The following is a 20,312-nucleotide window of genomic DNA, read 5'->3' on the forward strand; positions in this document are numbered from 1 at the left end:
AACTTTCGTACCAGTTCCTCCTCTTGACTCCCTTTCAGTATCTATTAAATTGGCTTCTGCTCTTCTCATACATCTTTATTTTATGCATCTATTCTGCAAATTGACATAGCTTATGCACTTATTTTAATGGCTCTTAATCTGTGTTCACATCAGTTTCTTTTTTTTACATTATAAACCTTTTTTAAAAATTTTATTGTTGCCCTGACCGGTTTGGCTCAATGGATAGAGCGTCGGCCTGCGGACTGAAAGGTCCCAGGTTCGATTCCGGTCAAGGGCATGTACCTGGGTTGCGGGCACATCCCCAGTAGATGTGCAGGAGGCAGCTGATCGATGTTTCTCTCTCATCGATGTTTCTAACTCTCTATCTCTCTCCCTTCCTCTCTGTAAAAAATCAATAAAATATATTTTAAAAAATTTTTTTATTGTTTAAAGTATTACAGATAGTAGTACATATGTCTCCTTTTTATTTTCCCCCATTGACCTTCCCCCGGCTTCCCCTACCCCCAGCACATGCTCTCACCCCACGCCCCCAGTGTCTGTGTCCATTGGTTATGCTTATATGTATGCCTACAAGTCATTAGGTTGATCTCTAACCTCCCCGCCTTCAGCACTCCCCGGCCTTCCCACTGTAATTTGACAGTCTGTTTGATGCTTCCTCTGCCTCTGTATCTATCTTTTTGTTCATCACATCATAGTTTCTTAGCTTTTCTCCAGGTTAGGCATTCTGGTATTCACTGTTACTATCTGTATAATATGATAACTATCTGTATAAATCACTTTCCCCTAACTATCTGTATAATATGATAACTATCTGTATAAATCACTTTCCCCTAACTATCTGTATAATATGATAACTATCTGTATAAATCACTTTCCCCCTCAGGAATTATTTCCTTGGGCTATATTCCCAAATGAAACAAAGTATAGTTCAATAAATCTGCTCACTTAGTCATTATATCGTTAATGATGATACCTTAAGAATTATAACAGTTCAGTGGATGCTCTAGTGATTGTGTCATGACTGATTTTATTGAATCCTCCTCCCAGAGTTTATGAGTGTAACAAACGCTGCAAATGTGACCCAAACATGTGCACAAACCGGTTGGTGCAGCATGGACTACAGGTTCGGCTACAGCTGTTCAAGACACAGAACAAGGGCTGGGGTATCCGCTGCCTGGATGACATTGCCAAAGGCTCCTTTGTCTGTATTTATGCAGGTTGGTAGTGAACCATTTGCTTTCTGGAGTTAGGACATGGTGGGGAATTGAACCAGAGACAAGTCTGAACATCAGAGTAAAATGCATGACACCTGAACTGGGAGTAAAAGGTGGCCAGTGTTTTCTTCTGTAAAGAACATATGAGTGATGTGCCTGTCGGGGTGGATGTGGGAGGGACAAAGTGCTTCTTAAGGATAAGAGTGAAAAGGGATGAAATTGTGGGTGTGGTGATGTTCCAGAGAAGGGGCATGATAGTAGAATCAAGTGTATCATTTTCTCCCACATCACACTACCCTGTCACTCCACCCAGAGACCTTTCAGCATAGCTGAGAACTCTTTTGGTAAACAAAGTAAAGAGGAACAATAGGAAGGCAGAAGCGGCAAGATTTAAAACTACAGTTGGCTTCTCATATTCTCTTAGTGAAGACACAAGGGAGGAGGTATCATCAAAGGCAAACAAGACACCATAGTGGAGGCATTTAGACTTGATGTGCTGGTGCGTTAGGTATTGCTGGAATGACCCTTATTCTTTCAAAAACATCCGCATAACCCTGGAAGGCCTTTAATTCTCTTCATTCCCAGGCAAAATTCTGACAGATGACTTTGCAGACAAGGAGGGCCTGGAAATGGGTGATGAGTACTTTGCCAACCTGGATCATATCGAGAGCGTGGAGAACTTCAAGGAAGGATATGAGAGCGATGCCCCCTGTTCCTCTGATAGCAGTGGTGTAGACTTGAAGGACCAGGAAGATGGCAATAGCGGTACAGAGGACCCCGAAGAGTCCAATGACGATAGCTCAGATGATAACTTCTGTAAGGATGAGGACTTCAGCACCAGTTCAGTGTGGCGCAGCTATGCTACTCGGCGGCAGACCCGGGGCCAGAAGGAGAATGGGTTGTCTGAGACGGCTTCCAAGGACTCCCGTCCCCCAGACCTTGGGCCCCCGCATCTTCCTGTCCCTCTGTCAGTCTCTATGGGTAGCTGCAATCCACCGTCTTCTGAAGAGACGTCTAAGAGTAAGGTAGCCTCGTGGTTGAGCTCCAATAGTGTCAGTGAAGGTGGTTTTGCTGACTCTGATAGCCGTTCATCCTTCAAGACCAGCGAAGGTGGGGAAGGCCGGGCTGGGGGAGTGAAAGGGGAAGCTGAGAAGGCCTCCGCCTCAGCGCTGTGCTTCAAGGATGAGGGAGACATCAAGCAGGCCAAGAAAGAGGTAACTGCGAGCAGTGGTGTTTGTGCGACTGGTACAGTAAAAGCTTTAATGCAGCCTTCACATAGATTATTTACTTGATGGATATCTCTGTCAAATCTGATTATCTCCCCTCTCCACCCAGCACAGTCCTGGTGTTCATTTAAAGAAAGAAATATTTTAAAATCAACCTGCTGGGTTGATTCATCCCAAAGTAAAGGGTTTATAAGTAATTTCTAAAAATTAAGTGCTATGTCATGTTATCTGTGTCATTGCCTGCTTCTCTTAGAGAAATAAGAATCTAAAGTCTATTTTTCGCGATGCTTCAATTTACCACATGACAGGTAGCGAACTTGTCCCTTGTCCTTGTAAGACTGCCCATGGTGTTTTCCATGAACATTTTATGCCTTATCATGGGAAAGGGTTGAATATGAGAATATGGTTGCTGCTGTCGAGTTGCAATCATTTCTCCACACCTTACTTTAGAGAGTGTACTTCTCACTGGCTAATGTCTTTGAGGTCATTTGAGATGAATGCTAAATGTTGCACTTATTACCCAGGACCATAAAAACATTTAACCCTTCACTGGCTGTCTTTTCCAGGAACCTGATGACCGAAACAAGGTATCAATGTAAGTGCCTCTTTTAGACCTGTTTCCAAGTCTGTCTTCTCTCAAGCCTTCAAAAGAAACAGCCATTAACCTGACTTCTCCCATCTCTTCCCCTCCCGTCAGAGTTACTGAGAGCACTCGAAATTATGGTTACAATCCTTCTCCCATGAAGACTGAGGGACTTCGCCGCCCACCTAGTAAGACTAGTATGCATCAGAGCCGACGCCTCTTGGCCTCAGCTCAGTCCCACCCTGATGTAAGTGACCTTTCCCAAACCGTACCTCACCCCAGCCCTGTTTCCTTCAGCGTCAGAGTGAAGGACCATCCTCCTCACCTCACCAAGTCCTTCACCATCATTACTGCTAGATGTTTTCTTGCTTCTTTGGCCTTGACTTCCTGCCTTATTTTCCTTCATCCAACATGTAATCTTCCTCTTACCATAATCTCAGCTCCTTTCTGCCTGACCTTAGGTAAGAGCCGGGACGTGAAGGGGCTTTCCCCGTTTACTCTCTTCCCTTTCACTCTTCTGCCTCCCCAGGATGTCTTGACACTGTCCAGCAGCACAGAAAGTGAGGGGGAAAGTGGGACGAGCCGAAAGCCCACTGCTGGTCAGACTTCAGCCACAGCAGTTGACAGTGATGATATCCAGACCATCTCCTCCGGCTCTGAAGGCGATGACTTTGAGGACAAGAAGAACATGTCTGGTAGTCTGAAGCATTTGGGGGGTAGTTGGAAGGAAACATAGGAAAGTTGAGATAGAGGCGTTTTTGCTGGTTTACTTATTTCGTTCTTTAGATTCCACATAAGTAAAATCATATGGTACTTGTCTTTGTCTGACTTGTTCCGTTTAGCATAACACCCTCTAGGTCCATCCATGTTGTTGCAAGTGGTAAGATTTAATTCTTTTAATGACCTAGTAATAATATTCCATTGTATATATGTTATCACATCTTCTCTATCCAGTCTATTGATGGGCACTTAGGTTCCTTTCATTTCTGGACTATTGTAAATTATGCTGCATTGAACATAGGGAGCATATATCTTTTTAAATTAGTGTTGTGGGTTTCTTCAGATAAATACCCAGAAGTAGAATTGCTGGGTCATAAAATAGTTCTATTTTTAATTCTTTGAAGAACCTCCATACTGTTTTCCATAGTCACTGCATCAATTTGCAGTCCCACCAACAATGAACAAAGGTTCCCTTTTCTCCACATCCTCACCAACATTTGTGTGTTGATTTATTGGTGATAGCCATTCTGACAAGTGTGAGGTGATGTGTCATTGTGGTTTTAATTTGCATCTCTCTGATGAGTAGTGACCTTAAGCATTTCATATACCTATTGGCCATCTGGGAGTAGAGGATTTTTTTTAAGAAACTAAAAAAAACACAAAATTCAGATCCTGAAAGTTAAAACATCTTTAGGAGGGCTCCCAGCTAAACTGTTAATATTGTTTCACATGTCTCCTTACGCTCTTCTCTCCATTTCCCTACTCTTCCCTCAGCTTCTTTATCTAGCAGATCTAATCCTGCTTGAAAAACTGCAGTTTAGAATCTTTTCCTCAGTCCCAGCTTATTGCTATTCCTGAGCTGCAGTGCGTGGGATGAAATGGGGGTAGACTATCCATCATGGGTTGGGATGGGTCGTGAACCTGTTCTCTTTCCTGCCTAGGTCCAATGAAGCGCCAGGTGGCAGTAAAATCAACCCGAGGCTTTGCTCTTAAATCAACCCACGGGATTGCCATTAAATCAACCAACATGGCGTCTGCGGAAAAGGGGGAAAGTGCGCCTGTCCGTAAGAACACACGCCAGTTCTATGATGGTGAAGAGTCTTGCTACATCATCGATGCCAAGCTTGAAGGCAACCTGGGCCGCTACCTTAATGTAAGACCCTTTCCCTCACCTGCAGACGCGGGATTATGCCATGATCCTCAAATTTCTAGTGCTCTTAACACAAGTATATAAATCTGCCTTTTCTTGTTATAAATTCTTGGTCTCAAAGGATCTTAAAGAGGTAGCTTTCTAAACCTCTGCTATGATGGGGAGGTTTTCACTCAACTCTCACTCACCCCACAGAGCCAGATTCTGTTTCCCTGGTTCTTACTGATCCTGTCATTAAACCTACAGCACAGTTGCAGCCCCAACCTGTTTGTCCAGAATGTCTTCGTGGATACTCATGATCTTCGCTTCCCTTGGGTAGCCTTCTTTGCTAGCAAGTAAGAGGGAGTAAAGAAAGAGGGTGATTGGGTAGGAAAAGAAGCCCAGGATTGGGAAGGGGCAAGGACTGTTGAAATTCTAAGGGCCCCTTCTCCGTGTGTGAGCCAACTTCACCTGCACACGCTATAACCCCAGGCACCTGGATAGCTGCTTTTCTTCTTTGTAGGAGAATCCGGGCTGGGACCGAACTTACTTGGGACTACAACTACGAGGTGGGCAGCGTGGAAGGCAAGGAGCTGCTTTGCTGCTGTGGGGCCATCGAGTGCAGAGGGCGTCTTCTTTAGAGGACAGCCTTCTTCCTGAGCTTCCGACCCCTCCTGACTGACCTTTCCTCAGGAACCGGGTCTTCCTCCCTGTTGAACTCTGACCCCCAAGTCTCCATCCAGTATAGCTACTCCCCCAGCTCCTAGGTAGAAATGGGGGTTCTGGATCAGGAGATCCCTTCCCATGTGGTGCTAGCAGGCTGGGTCCTTCCTCCACCCCCTAAGGCCCGAGGGGGCCCGGAGAGGTTACCACTCTTAACCTGGGCCTGACATCCCTTCAGTCGTCCTGTTGCTCATCCCTCCCCTCCTCCCTTAGTTCAAGTGTTCATGCTTCTGACACACTGTGTTCCTGTATGAGGGCTGTGTACTTAATGTCCATGGTTTGTATCATTTCTTGAGTCTTTTAATAAGATGTTAAAACTAAGATTGTGATTTGATTTTCTCTCGGCCTTCATACTCCCAATTCTGGGTCTCTGAGTGAGGGATGTTTCCCCCCCATCCTTCCCAATGGGCAGCTGTCAATCTCCTACCTTTTCTACTGTTGCTTTTTCTTATTTGCCATGTGAAATTTTAAAAAGAAAATTATGTAACTGTGAGGAAAGCATGAGAAAGTCTACCTTAATTTATTTAGTTGATCCCCTTCTCAATTCCTAATAGTCTCAGACACTTGTTGCCATGTTTTACTTAATCTTCAATATATTTTATTTAAAAAAAAAAAAAAAAACCATTAACAGTACATTTTGGTCTGAAGTGGTCCCATTGCTAAAATGCCAGGTGCTAGTTGTAATTCTGGCTTTAAAACCGAAACCCCAAATGTTTAATAAATTAAAAAAAAAAAAAAAAAGAACTAGTTGCCATTCTACTCCAAACCAACTAGCCTAGGGGAAGAGGCCAGAGAAAGGAGGCAGTAAGATCTTGGACCTGTGACTACAGGGACAGCTGGCAGAGAAGTAACACAAAGACTGTCTGAGCAGTCCCCAGTATGGCCCCCACTTTTTGGCAGAGGTAGGGTAAGGGTCATGTGTACCCTCCTACACTTAGTTCATTTACATCTTCGGAAAGAAAAAGTTAAAGTCAGCTTTGGTTTCTGGTCCAAGTTAGGGAGCTTAGAAAGGTGAGCCTTGGTCCAGCTTTGGCAGAATGAGGCCCACAGGTGGGACAGTAAGGCACGACCCTGGCTCTGGAGGTCAGGGAGTCAAAGGCAAACAGGGCCAAATTCTGAAGGATAAGGAATGTGAGTTTGTGATCCCCACCCCCAGGGCTGAGGAAGGGTCTTGAAAGCAATAAGAAGGACAACTTGGAAGTAGACGTCCCCCTCTACCAAAGACTGTACCCAATCTCCCCAGGTAGAGACGTGGGGATAGGTTGGTTAGGATTTGGCTTAAAGGCATCTGGGTGACAAGCAGAGGGTGGGGGGCACAGAGAAGAACTCTCCTCTGGCTTTCTCCTTTCTCTCCAGAGCTTAAAGTGACCCTGTGAGGGGTGGGGATAGTTCCTTGGCTTTACACATTAATCTGAGGGGTAGCAGGGACAATGGTTCAGTCATTTTTACGATGGTTGTTGTTGAGGATGGGGTGGCCATTGGCTAGGGCCCGGCTCTTTGCTCCTCCCCCACCTGGAGCCTCCTCCCCCTCTGAGCTCTCTGTTTCTTCCCGGTCACTGCGTTCATCTTCTACCTGCTGTGGAAAGGGATAAGAAGGGTTACTTGATGTCCTCAAACCCCTAAATACTGCCCCTCTGTGCGGGCTTGTTCCAGCTATTCCCAAGGCCCCACATTTTAGAGGGCTGCTGGTATGGGAGGGAGTTTGGGCGGTTTTTAGAGTTGAGGGGAGTAGGGCCTATAAAATGGGGAGAGGGCTTTCACCTTTCCAGTTATGAACTTGTGGGCCATTCGCAAAATGAGGTAGGCCCAGAAGATATGCAGCATCTGTAGCACTCCCATCATGGAATTGAAGAAGTAATAGCCAAAGAAGGCAGGGTAGAGCTCCAGTGGGTACACCACAGTGCAATGCAGGACCCTGGCAACGGGAAGGGAGAGAATTGTAAACACAGGAGGAAGAGGTGAAGATGGAGATAACCGGGAGGGCGGGGCAAGACCCCTGATTTCATGAGAACAGGAGTATAGCCTGGCCTCTACTCACCAGAAGGGTAGGATGACCAGGCGGGTGATGATGAAGACGATGGCGAAGACGATGAAGATGTTGTTGCAGGTGTTCTTCCATCCGGCATAGTTAAACATCTTGGCTGACTGCACAGACAGCCCCGTCCGTCACCACAGGCTCCTGACTCGCCCGTACACATTCACACATACACCCCAGTTACCACGCAGGCTCCATGCCCCCACCTCCTTCGTCCCAGGAATGTCACACACACCCCAAAAGGGGAGAGAGGGACGGGGGAACCTGCACCAGGGTCTCTGGGTTTGAAGAAATGCCCAGAAAGCCTGACCTCGAGCAGGTAGTCGGAAGAGTCGTGCAGAGCCATGATGAGAGTCCCCGCCCGGATGTAGTTGGCGAACCAGGAGAAGCTGATGAGGATGATGGTGGCCACGTGGTGGATGATCTGTTCCTTGAAGTCCTGCAGAAAAGGCGTAGGCTCCAGGGGAACTTTTTCTGTTCCCCGGCCCCCACTATGCCTTCTTCCTCCCCCTCACTTGTTCCCCATATCCCACAGCTCCTCCCGGGCACCCAGAAATCCTAGTTGAGGCTACTCATCACAGCTTCATGTTGGCTTCTAGGCTTAATGGCACAGCCCCACGACCCACCTTTCGCTTGACATCAGAGGCGATACTGAAGAGCAGGGACCAGTAGAAAGAAAGTTCAATCATGTAGTACCAATACTGGGAAGGGATGGTGCTCTGGGAGAGAGGAGAGAATGAGAGATTAGATAAGGGGCCCAAGTCACCTCTCTAACACCTGCCCTGCTAGCAGCTGAGATGAGTTTAGCACCATAACTCCAGTCCCTTCTGGCATGTGTTCTAGAGATCACATCCTAGTCCTGTGCTACACTGATTCTCCTCATCACCCCCATATAAGGAAGTCAGAACCCCATCTCATACCTGTATGGGATATCCCTCCCAAACTTTCTTCATGTCATAGAACCAGGGTTTCTGCAGAGAGATGACAGGTTAAAAGAGGAGGGACCCGAATTCTATGCCCCCCCCACCACCACCTTGCCAAAGACCCTACTCCCCCACCTCCTAGTAATCCCCACTCACATCCACAATGACAGCCATGCCGGCAATAAAAGCAATCAGGTAAAAGGTGAATCTCCAGCTGGAAAAGGAAGCGGAAACAGCTAGGACAGTGGGGTGGGAGAGGGGCACAACCCTCCAAGTACCCCAGAGATCCTCAGGATGTCATGAAGAACCAAACTGACCTCACCTGAGCGACATCTCGCCCTGCACACAGCCACGGCCCACCCCTCCCAGCAAGATACATCAGACTTTCCTCTGCTCCTCCAACCTCCCCACCTGGCTTCTCGGAACTTCTTGAGGAGACTGGGCCGGTCCTGGTTGCGACGGCGGCGGAACCAGCGCTCTACCTGGCGGCCAGAGAGCCCACTCTGCCGGGACAACAGCTCTACCTCGGCCTGGGTGGAGGGAAGAAGCCCATCCATCACATTTCACTTCAGACCTCAGCAGTGCCCTCACCCCCCCACCTCCTCCGAGGATTAACCTTGTATTGAGTCTGTACCACTGCCTTCCCATCTCTCCACCCACCAGAAATGACATTCCACCCCATTCCGTTTCCCTCCCCACTAGAACTCAGGGACTCCTCAGGCCGGTCCGCAGCTCACCTGTTTGGGGTGCTTGCCGCCGGTCAGGTAGAAATGCTCCAAGGTGGGGTTGGGAGGTGCCCGCAGCCGCGTTTTCTCCTTGACATTCAGGAGGGCGGCCAGTGGTGTGGCCACATAACTGGGGGAGGGAAATGAGTGAGAAGCACCTCACTGTCTTGGTAGCCCCTAAGCTGGGAGGGGAAAGGACTGCAAGCTCAGACGACTTTATCCTGGGCCTCAGTTTCCTGGCAATCCCCACGCTGGCCTCCTTGGGCTGCTCACAGCTGACAAAGCTGCCTGTGTTCACAAGTGACCGGGCCGGGTGGAGGGTGAGAACAAATAGCCATTGACAGAAAGGGCCCGGGTGCTGAGCCCTCGGGAAGACAATGCTGCCTTCAGCGGGGGACACACGGTAGGCAGGGACCTGGGTGGCCAGAACACCAGGGTCTAAGGCCAACGAACAGCAAGAGACAAACTTGAAGTGCAAGCAATGGTGTGGCTGGCAGCCAGGGAAGGCACGGGGGTGGGCTGGTATGCTCACAGCTCAAAGAAGTGTCGAACGATGAGGAAGAGCAAAGCCAGGGGTAGTGTGATATAGAGGTCTGAGGCTTTGGCGTAGACACGTCCATCTCGGTCTTCTAGATCAGCCCAGGTTAAGTTCACAGGCAGCCACAGCCGTTCCCACCAGAAGTAGTCATACAAGGTCTGGAGCATCCTGGGTGAGGAGGAGGGGAATAAAAAGGGCATTAAAGGGGGCAGCGACAGGGGAGAAACAGATGACAGTTTTATGGTTTAACAAAAGGAGCAGGGGGCAGAGACTCAAGCCCTGGGCCCAGGTCCTGGTCATGTGGCCTTGGACAGATCAGTTTCCTCATCTGTGATATGATAACTTTCCAGTTCTAACATTTACTATTTACAGCAACTGAAGGTAATGCCGACACCCCCGCCCCCAAGAAGTCCTAAGTCCCTAGAATAACGACGTCAGGTTTCCCGTCAGTTTGCTATCCCAGCATGGAGGACAGGCAGGGTCTGGTCCTAGGAGCTATAGCCAACCAGCTGAGTCAAGTCAGGGCCTTCCCTTCCTTGACTCTCCAGCCACCACATCCAGTCCCGCCCCCCCACCCCCCCCACCCCCCCCACCCCCCAACAACAACTGTACGCTTCCTTGCCGGGGAACTTCAAAAACAGATTTCAGGGCTGGAGCAAACCTTCTCTTCCCTTTCCCTACAACCCATAGTCCCTAGGGGAATAAGAGGCCAGAATAAAGCAAAATTATGTGCCCAAATGGGCTGAGCACAAAGACAATCCATGGGCTACTGCACACAAGACCAACACCATGCCAAGCCTCCCAATTCCTACACATAGAGCAGAAGAATCCTATCAGCAGTGTCTTTTCAGAAACAAAGTAAAGGCAAAGCTGCAGAGGCCAGAGAATCGAGACAGCGGACCCAGAGCTCTGGTGGAATGCGAAGCTACTGCTTATGAAGGTGCACCTAGGACATAACACACTAGCCTGCAGAGAGCGGCCCGTCACAGCACCCCCAGCTCAGGAAAGAGCTGCTGCTTTCCCCGCCTCCCCCTTTCGGCCACTGAAAGAGGAGGTCGCTGTGACGAGGAGGGGCAGGGACCCCCTGGACACGCTGAACGAGGAAGGGAATGGTCTGTGGCCCTTGGAGCTGAGCGAAGCAGCAAGATGGTCCTGCAGAGCCAGTGATGCTGGAACCAGTGCACCTGCCTGGCAGTCTTGGGACTGAGCAGTGAACGCCGGGCAATACTTTCCAGACTCCCTGCCCCTCATCCCCCCGGGACGGGCTGGCCTTGGCACTAACAGCTGACACAGGAGAAAGGTGGTCGCGTGTCCCCGCCACCCACACTCCACGAAGGAGGAAGGAAAGAGAGTGGAGAGATTGTTCTCCACTGTGAACTGGAGACCAGCGGCTGCCCCTGGCAGGAGACTGATCAGACAGGTCACAGCGGAGCGGAGCGGAGCCGGGCTGGACCTCCCGCCGCTCCTCCGGCTGTTCCACCCCCACCCACCACAGAAGCACTTGCGAAATCCCTCTCAGCCTGTCACGGGTCGGTATTCCAGCTCAAGGACTTTACCCTCTTGTCCCCACTCCAGCTCACTCCCCTCTCAGATGAAATCAGAGGTCAGCACTGACAAAGGAGCTCCAGCTCCGCCTTCCCCCGATAGCACCCGTGGGTGCCTATGTTCGTACGTACTCACATGTACACACACACACACACACACACACATATTCCAGGCCTCGGCTCACGAGGGCACAGCCCCTTCCTTCTCTACCTTCGTCAGAATAAATATTTAATTAAAGAGATGGAAGCCCTCAACCGAACAAAATTAAACATAATTGTCCACAATGGAACGTTTCCCACACAACCGCGCGCACACTCACACTTTTTTTTCCGAGGAAAAGTGGTAGAAAATAAGGTAGAGAAGGACCAAGACAATGCCAGGATGTGGCGGCACCCCTGGCTCCGCCCCCCCTTGCCCCCCTTTGCTCAGCCTGACTGGAGGTGAGGAAGGATGCCTGACCCAGCCCCTTGACTGATGTGTCTCTTGGAGTCCAACTTGTCCTCCAGTGAGATCGATAGCCCAGGGCAGAAACAGGCCTAAGTGTTGGGCCCCATCCCCACCCTGCTCAGTGGAAACCGGCAGGGACGTTTCTCTCGACAGGAACACGTTGAGGATTAAAGATTCCGAGGGGTCCTGCAGGGACGGGGGAGCCCCTCTCTCCGATTCCTGTGCCCCAGGAATGCCTGCTGCCAGTCTCATCCCTACAAAGACAGTGAGGAGCTGGGGAGGTAGGCAAGGACTGTGTCAGGCGGCGGCCAAGGACAACTGCCCGGACAGTGCAACTATCTCAACCCCAGGACCAAATACACCTCTCTCCTTCCAGCGCCGGCAGGAAGACGGGTGTGAGCGGTGAGCAAGAAAGCATGATGTGTCAGGCCTTCAGAGATGCGGATTAATGGGGGCTCTCCCACACCCGGGTTCCAGGCTTTCTGTGACCACAGCCTTCCCTTGCTGCCTAGTCCTTCCATTAGCAGAGGAGCGCTATCCCATCCCCTCCTCCCCGCAACACACACACCTTGCCCAGCAGAGACACCAGACTCCACAGGGTCTGGACTTCTAGCTCCACATGGGGATTGAGGGGGAGGGCAGACAGCAGGGGCTCCAGGCTGGCCTGGCTGACACATCCCTGCGGAGCTAACAGGTCTCCTGACCCAGGTGGCAGCCCTGGAGCCTTCTTGGCACCAGCACACCAAGCCAAGCAAGGGATCCCATAAACAAAAGGCTAGGGCAAGAGACAGGGGGGTGTGTCCTGAGGAGAGGGAGCCGACCTGCTTTTCCAGGCCCTCTTGGCCCTCAGGGCAGTTCCTTGATTTTCTGATAGAGAAAAATCACACCTACTGATATTCTTTCCACTCCCAGAATTCACTCACCCCACAGGCAGGAGGAGACAACAGGGGGGGTGTTATGTGTGTGTGCACGCGCGCAGGGGGGATGTCTGTCTGTCTCTGTCTCTCACACACACACCTGCCACAGAGACACAGATGCCACTTTCTGAGGCACAGGCTGGAGAGGAGCCAGCAAAGCAGGGATTTCATGGGCATTGGGTTACCAGGAACTTGAGCTCGGCTCAGCCCAGTCCCCACCCTTCGCCCCAACTCTGACTGCCTCCTCCCAGACCTTCACAGATGGATGAAAAGGGGCAGAGGGTCCCCATGGGGGCTTGGACACCCCGCATGCTGGGAGGGCAGAAGTGAGTCTGCGAGAAAGTAATCTCACAGGCCCAAGTGCAAACAGTCCCACCAGCTCTCAGAGCTCGGAGGAATAACTGAAGGAAACATAACCGGCTCAGCAAGGGAGGAGAGTGGCCGAGAGAGAGGGTCCTACAGGCTCCCGGCTTCCACGGGAGCTTGAGGCACAGCGAGAAAGAAGTGGAAGAGGACCCGGGTGGTCTTCCTTGTTGAAAACCTTTCAGGTAGCTTGTCTAGACTGTCCCATCAGAAGCCCCAACACACCCCACTACCGCATAAGGCTACAGCCCCAAGGGGCAGGGACAGGCTGGCAGGTTGACGGGCAGATAAGCAGCAGCGCTGAAGGGCAGCCAGCCTGAGGCCAGTGACCGGAGACAAGCAGGCCTTTCCTCCCAGGGGGAAAGCTGGCAGGAGGCCCCAGCCCGGGAGTGGATGGCGGGGTACGAGGGAGACAAGAGCCTCTCTTTAGAACAGAGTCACCGTATGACCAGGGCCGGGCCCTGAAGGATGCCGCTGTAGACAAGTCCTCACCCCTAGGCGCCCCATCACCAGTGCAGTCAGCCACCCAAATTCAGGCCCCATCACCCGGCCTGTGGTGTGGGATGGCGACCCCTCCAACACGGATGTGGGGGGACCATCCCGGATTTGATGCTCTGGGAAGAGGGGCTCCTCAGGATTCTCAGAGCCCCCAGCCTGGGGCCTGGCAACTCAGGTGGCTGAGACCAGGTTTGGATGCCAGGAGCCTGGCGTGGGGTGAGAAAGACACCCCCAAACTCAGGCCAAAAGTTCGTGCCACACACCTGTAATTAACCTACTTGCCAGAGAACCTCGGGGCCAGCAATTAGCAAGATGTGGTCCAGAAAACCAGTTTCTCCAGCGGCTCCCCTCCACCCCTGCCTTACACACACCCCATAACGGTCTCGGAGCCGTGCCCTTGGGGGGCCGGGCGGACTCCCTGAGCCACTCCTTCCCGTTTCCCGTTAAGCACATGGGCGCTCCGACCGCCCTCCCGAGCAGCCACAGGGCGCCGGCCAGAAGGAAAAGCAGCGAGACCCTGCTCGCCCCTCCCACTGCCGCCGCGGGAGCCGTCCGGGCCGGGCCAGCGCGCGGGGCCCTGCCGGCGGGGGCTCTCGCGCCCAGGGTCCCCCGGCCTCGCTAACCCCCGACCCAGCGGCGCCGGGGTCTCGGGCCCCCCGCCAGCAGCGCCGCGCCCCGGAGCCCCACCTCCCGCCCCTACCTGTTGCCCCGGAGGCCTCGCCGCGCTCCGGCGGCGCGTCCCGGGACGCAGAGGCGCCCGGCCGCCTGCCCTCCGGCGGCGCTGGGGCCGCGCGCCCTCCCGGGCCCTCGCCATGAGCGCGCCCGGCGGAGGCCCCGCGCCCGCGCCGCCCCGCCCGGCGCCCCGGTCCCGCTCCCCCTCGGCCCCGCTCCGCCCAGCCGGGCCTCTCCGCGAGCTGCGTCGGGGCGGCCCCCGGTCCTGCCAACTTCTCCACGGCCGCGGCCCCCCCACCCTGCGCGCGGCGCCCCGCGTCCCGGGCCGGGGTCCCCACTCACTCGGCGGCGGCGGCGCGGGGCTGGCGGGGCCGGGAGCCGCTGGCTGCTCCGTCGCTCCTCTCCGCGCTCCGGGCCCCTCCGGACTGGCTCGGCCCGTCCTCTCCTCCCCCTTCCGCCCGCCGCCAGCCCGCTCCCTCCCTCCTTCCTCCTCCTCCCGCCGCGCGCCGAGCCCAGCTGAGCAGAGGCCGAGCCCAACCCGGGAAGAAAGGCCGCGAGCCACCGCGGAGCCGGGAGACTGGGCGTGGGCCTGCGGCCGGGCCGGGCCGGGAAGGGAGAGGAGGCGGGCGCGGGCCGGGGCCTCGGCGGGGCGGGCGGGCGCGCCCAGCCCCCGCTGCGCCCGCCTCCGGCTTCGGGACCCCGGGCCCCGGGCCGCGCCCACGGGGATCGCCGCGCGGAGGCGGTGCGGGCTCTGCCAGCCTCCGCCTCTCAGTTAGGGGTGCGATGCAGCCCTCGGGGACCCCGGATCAGACCCACGGGGGCCCGGGGCGCGGAGGGCAGTACCCCTGCCCCATCCAACGCGCCTCCGATGCGCCCCGAGACCTCAGCCTGGCAGCGCCCCCCGCCCGGCGCATTGCCAACGCCCCACCTCCAGCCGCACCGGCAGCGGAGGGAGGGAGGAAGGAGTCCAGGCTCCCGCGGGCGCAGCCCCGAGGCGACTGGCCCCCGTGCAGTGCGCCCAGGCCGAGAGCCCCTCCAGGGCCGACCGGGCAGCGGGCCCCGGTGACCCCACGGCCCTTCCGAGCGCCGAGCCCGCGACCCCGACCTAGGGCGTCCCCACCCGCACCGCCGCCATAAAACCCACGGCGTTTCCACCGAGAGCTGCACAGCCCACCCCGGGGCACACGTACCCTGCTGGCAGGTTCTGGAAGAGCCAACCCCCAACTTTTGTTTTGCAAAATGCATTCGAGTTTGCAATCGACATCACACTTACCCGTGTCCACATTCACATTAAAAAAACGTTTCTCGCTTCGTCCGGCAAAATCAGTATTTCAGGAAGATGCAACGCGTTCATCCTAGAGAACTGGCCTTGACTCCTCGTGTGGGCAGCGTGTGACTCAGATGTGTTTGAGGGTTTGTTTAGAGCAGTGGTTCTCAACCTTCCTAATGCCGCGACCCTTTCATACAGTTCCTCATGTTGTGGTGACCCCCAACCATAACATTATTTTCGTTGCCACTTCATAACTGTAATTTTGCTACTGTTACGAATCGTCATGTAAATATCTGATATACAGGATGCATTTTCATTGTTACAAATTGAACATAATTAAAGCATAGTGATTCATCACAAAATCAATATGTAATTATATATGTGTTTTCCGATGATCTTAGGCGATCCCTGTGAAAGGGTCGTTTGACCCCCAAAGGGGTCGCGACCCACAGGTTGAGAACCGCTGGTTTAGAAAGAGAGCTACAACTTACTGCATGGAGAGGTAACAGTTTTACCTGGATGAAATGTTGCCGGCTTTATATGGCCACAGTTAGAACCTCAGGGTAGCTTGCTGCACGGTTTATCTAGTCAAGTTCAGGTGCTCTGGCAGTTCTTTCAGGAAGGAGTGTGACACCCTTCCCTCCCCCACACACTCCCCACCCCCCACACACACTTATCCAGTTTGGGAGCTTGGCCTTCACCAAAGTCTCCTCCTTCCGGGAGAGGTACAGAGGCCGAAGCCAACTGATTTCCATCCTGTTTGTTCATTTGCTCTTTGCAGTGGGACCCCGGGCCCAGGCCCACCTCCCCCTGAACCAGCCCAGAGGATTCTACCTTTTTTAGCCCCAGACCAGCCAGTTCCCGCAACTCCTCCAGCCCTGTCTTCCTTTGCCCGGGGCTGAACAACTCCCTTATTAGCGAATCCCAAGTCTTAGGACCCCTTGGTAACTGCCCCTCCCTCCGCCTGCCAATTCCAAAGTTCCCTCTACCTTTCTTGAGGCCTCCCCGAGATTCCTCCTCTCCTACACAACCACACGCTTCAACCAGCTCCTGGCAAAGTGTTGGGAACCCCAACACCGAAATACACGATCTTTGTTAAAGAACAGAATTCAGCGGAGTAAATGTGACTGTTCATTCCTGTGGAGTAAGGTTCCAGTGTCTCCTGTGGCCCAAAGAGGAGCCTTGGGTTCCTCTCCAACTCCTCCCCACACCTCTGTCCTACTTGGCTCCCCTCCTTTAGCTCCGGAACCCTTTTCTCAGGCAGTTTCCCTAGGTGCCAGGCTTTCCCAAGTTCCTCACCCAACTTTTCAAATGATCCCCCGACCCCACGCAGGACTGAAGACCAGTTAACCTTTTTTCTTTTTCTTTTTTAAGATCCCAGTGGGGAGGGGAAGTGTTGGGACAGAAGTTAGATTGCCAAGGCCTGACAAATAAAGATAAGAGGGTGTGCTGCCCCTCCCCCAGGAGACAAAGGAGAAAGTGGATGGAGAAGAGAAAACCTCAACTCAGTCAGTATAAGCACGGTGCCACCAGTTCGGTCCACACAATTGGGACACACACACACACACACACACACACAGGAGATTTTGACCATCGCCCTCCTGACCCACCCGCACTGTCCCGAGCCCTCATAGCCACACCCACAATGCCCCAAGCTGCCTGCCTCGCCATGACTCACTTCCTCTATAAGGGCTGCTGAGGTGTCCGGAGGCAGAGGACACCGCCAGGCACGCTGCCAGGCCTTCAGCCTGGGATTTAGGTACCTGGGCAGGCTTCTCGGACGGGCAAAAACATGGACCCCCGTTGTGGAAAGTGGGTCTTCCCAGATAAGGCTAGCTGGTGCAACACAGAAACCTGTTTGAGCAAAAAGAGTAGAGCTTGGCTAACACCTGAGCAGAGGAATTCAGGCGCCAGGAGTCCTGGGGAGAAACATTTCCTTACAAGAGGAAAAGTTGCCAGCAGGAATGTCTGTGTTTTCTGAAATTATTCAATGCAAAGTATAGTCATGTGCCGCATAATGATGGCTCAGTCAACGAGGGACCACATATACAAAGCTGTCCTATAGCATTATAACGGAGCTGAGGAATTCCTGTCACCCAGTGACTTCATAGCAGCCTTAACATCCCCATAGTGCAAATGTTGCAAAAATCGACAAGGCTGTGATTGAGGCGGCCAACAGCTTTAACCTGGGTGTGAAGGAGGAAGACCCTGGGGAGCGCCTATGGCGGTTTCTGAGGAACTGATTAGTGAGAAGTTGTTGGGGCTGGAGCAGGAACACACAGCTGACGAAGTGAAAGAAAAGGAAACTGCAGGAGAAGAAAAAGAACTCCCAAAATATTCAACCCAGGGTCTGGCAGGAGCTTCTGAAGACTTCAACAAGCTCCTGACAAAATTTTGAAAACGCCAACACCGAAATGCATTACCAGGTGTACCGGTTAATAATTCGGATTTTATAATCAAAGAAAGCACGATAATTTCAAGAGAAACATCAAAAGTGCTTTATTCAAAGTAATGTCCATCGCTAGCTATCCATTTCCCCCATCTTTCAGGTAATTTGTGGATACTGTCCCAATAGAACTTTTCTTGTTTTGCAGCAAACCATTCAGAGACCTAACTTTCCACTTCTTTGTACGTTTTGAAGTGCTGCTCAGAAAGTGCGTGTGCCATCGATCAGAACAAGTGGTCATCTGAAGGAGCAAGGTCTGGGGAATACAGCGGGTGGGTTAATACTTCCCAGGCAAGATCTTTTAACGTGTCTTTAACTGGTTTGAAGTGTGTGATGGTGTGTCATCATGAAGCAAAATTACTTGGCTGTGTCTTCTGGCCCATTCTGGTCATTTCATGATCAAAACATGGTTCAAATTGATTATTTGTTATCGGTAACGATCAGTATTAACGGATTCGCCTGGTTTTAGAAGCTCATAATACACCACACCTTCCTGATCCCACCAAACACAGAGCATTGTCTTCTTTCCGAAGAGATTTGGCCTTGGAGTCAATGTTGACGGTTGACCTGCATCAACCCATGATTTTGTGTGTTTGGGATTCTCAAAATAAATCCACTTTTCATTGCCAGTCACAATTCGATGCAAAAAAAGACTTTCTTTCGTGCTGTGGAAGCAACATTTTACTGATGACCTTTCGGTTTTCCATTTGTCTTTCGTTCAGTTGATGTGGCACCTATTTTCCTTCCTTTAAAATCTCTCCCATTGCTTGTAAACGATTGGAAATTGTTTGCTGAGCAATGTTTAATCTTTCTGCAAGTTGTTTTTGAGTTTGACACGCATCTTCATCCAAGAATGATTGTAATTGTTGGTCTTCAAACTTTTTCGGTTGACCTGGACATTCTTTGTCTTTCACATTGAAATCATCACTTTTAAAGCGTTTAAGCCAGCGTTCACAAATATCTTGAGATGGAGCATGTTCATTCACCATAAGCTTCCCAAAGTATACGATAACTTTCAGCAGCACTTTTCTTCAAAATAAAGTAATGAATTAAACCTTCCCGCAAATTATCTTTTTTTGGCACGAAATTCGACATTTTTAAGCATAAAAATATCTATGATGTTAACACCTTCAGAAAATTTAACATATGAAGTTTTGAAGCTTGCTGTCAATACAACAAAATAGCATACATATCAAATCGCATATATATCAACATATGTGTAACTCCATCTATTGAAAAAATTCCGCATTATTAACCGGTTCTGGTGGGACAAGATGTGGAAGGGGAGACAGTAATATATTAATGACCCTGACCTGTGTAAGCCAAGGCTAATGCACGTGTTTGTATCTTAGGGTTTTTTTTGTGTTGTTTTTTGTGTGTGTGTCTTAGGTTTTAACGAAAAACATATTTTCTAAAAATTAAAATTAAAAAATTTAAATAGCAAAATGTTTCTAGAATAAGGATATAAAGAAAAAAAAAAATGTTTGTTCCTGGCTGGGTGACTCAGTTGGTTGGAGTGTTGTCCTGTACACCAAAAAGGTTGTGGGTTGGATTCCCAGTCAGGGCACATAGCCAGGTTGTGGGTTCAAGCCCTGGTCGGGGCCTGTACAGGAGGCAGTGCATGTTTCCCTCTCACATGGACGTTTCTAGCTCTCTCTCCCTTCTTCTCGCTCTAAAATCAATAAACATATACATATTAGTATTATAGCTATAAAATGTGTTTGTGTTTTAAGCTAAGTGTTATTACGAGAGTCAAAAAGTTTAAAAAAAAGTTTATAAAGTAAAAAACAGTAAGCTAAGGTTAATTTATTATTGAAGAAAGGAAAACAATAAATAATTTCAGTGTAGCTTACGTGTACAGTGTTTATAAAGTCAGCAGTGGCGTACAGTGACGTCCCAGGCCTTCCCATTCACTCACCACTTACCCAGAGCAACTTCCAGTCCTGCAGGCGCCATGCATGGTAAGTGCCCCACCCAGGTGCACGTTTTTTATTTTTATTTTTTTATTTTTTTTTTAAACATATTTTATTGATTTTTTACAGAGAGGAAGGGAGAGAGATAGAGAGTTAGAAACATCGATGAGAGAGAAACATCGATCAGCTGCCTCCTGCACATCTCCCACTGGGGATGTGCCCGCAACCCAGGTACATGCCCTTGACCGGAATCGAACCTGGGACCCTTCAGTCCGCAGGCCGACGCTCTATCCACTGAGCCAAACCGGTTTCGGCCGTTTTTTATTTTTATACCACGTTTCTTACTGCACCTTTTCTATGTTTAGATACACAAATACTACTGTGTAACAATTGCCTGCAGTATTCAGAAATGTAACATGGTGTGC

At 51.3% G+C, this 20,312-nt stretch overlaps 2 protein-coding genes across 16 annotated transcripts in view; one reads left to right on the forward strand and one right to left on the reverse strand.

Moving 5' to 3' along the window:
• Positions 1 to 6,339, forward strand: part of SETDB1 (SET domain bifurcated histone lysine methyltransferase 1) — a 22,245-nt gene extending 15,906 nt beyond the window's left edge. For 9 of the 11 annotated variants that reach the window (XM_059673878.1, XM_059673875.1, XM_059673877.1 and 6 more), the window contains exons 15-22: positions 1,048 to 1,217; positions 1,800 to 2,428; positions 3,007 to 3,035; positions 3,138 to 3,270; positions 3,553 to 3,718; positions 4,685 to 4,896; positions 5,140 to 5,228; positions 5,396 to 6,339. In XM_059673878.1, the coding sequence (XP_059529861.1) occupies positions 1,048 to 1,217; positions 1,800 to 2,428; positions 3,007 to 3,035; positions 3,138 to 3,270; positions 3,553 to 3,718; positions 4,685 to 4,896; positions 5,140 to 5,228; positions 5,396 to 5,513 (1,546 nt within the window). In that variant the 3' untranslated portion in view covers positions 5,514 to 6,339. Of the gene's footprint in view, positions 1 to 1,047; positions 1,218 to 1,799; positions 2,429 to 3,006; positions 3,036 to 3,137; positions 3,271 to 3,552; positions 4,408 to 4,684; positions 4,897 to 5,139; positions 5,229 to 5,395 lie in introns of those variants that run through there. The other 2 variants (XM_059673883.1, XM_059673884.1) reach the window with 2 other exon arrangements.
• Positions 6,209 to 16,132, reverse strand: CERS2 (ceramide synthase 2). Of its 5 annotated transcripts, none has more exons than XM_059673887.1 (11): positions 16,020 to 16,132; positions 9,811 to 9,984; positions 9,291 to 9,408; positions 8,965 to 9,083; positions 8,710 to 8,767; positions 8,551 to 8,601; positions 8,257 to 8,349; positions 7,941 to 8,069; positions 7,634 to 7,740; positions 7,357 to 7,510; positions 6,209 to 7,171 (listed from the first exon to the last, which is right to left on the reverse strand). In XM_059673887.1, exons 1-11 carry the CDS (start codon positions 16,022 to 16,024, stop codon positions 7,031 to 7,033), a joined length of 1,149 nt encoding a protein of 382 aa, XP_059529870.1. In that variant the 5' UTR covers positions 16,025 to 16,132; the 3' UTR covers positions 6,209 to 7,030. The 5 variants fall into 5 exon arrangements, with proteins under 5 accessions (XP_059529870.1, XP_059529872.1, XP_059529871.1 ...); XM_059673889.1 differs by lacking the exon at positions 16,020 to 16,132 and adding an exon at positions 15,532 to 15,549; XM_059673888.1 differs by lacking the exon at positions 16,020 to 16,132 and adding an exon at positions 14,601 to 14,824.
• Between the last annotated feature and the right edge of the window lie 4,180 nt (positions 16,133 to 20,312).

This window comes from Myotis daubentonii, chromosome 18, assembly GCF_963259705.1.
Source record: "Myotis daubentonii chromosome 18, mMyoDau2.1, whole genome shotgun sequence".
Taxonomy (NCBI): domain Eukaryota; kingdom Metazoa; phylum Chordata; class Mammalia; order Chiroptera; family Vespertilionidae; genus Myotis; species Myotis daubentonii.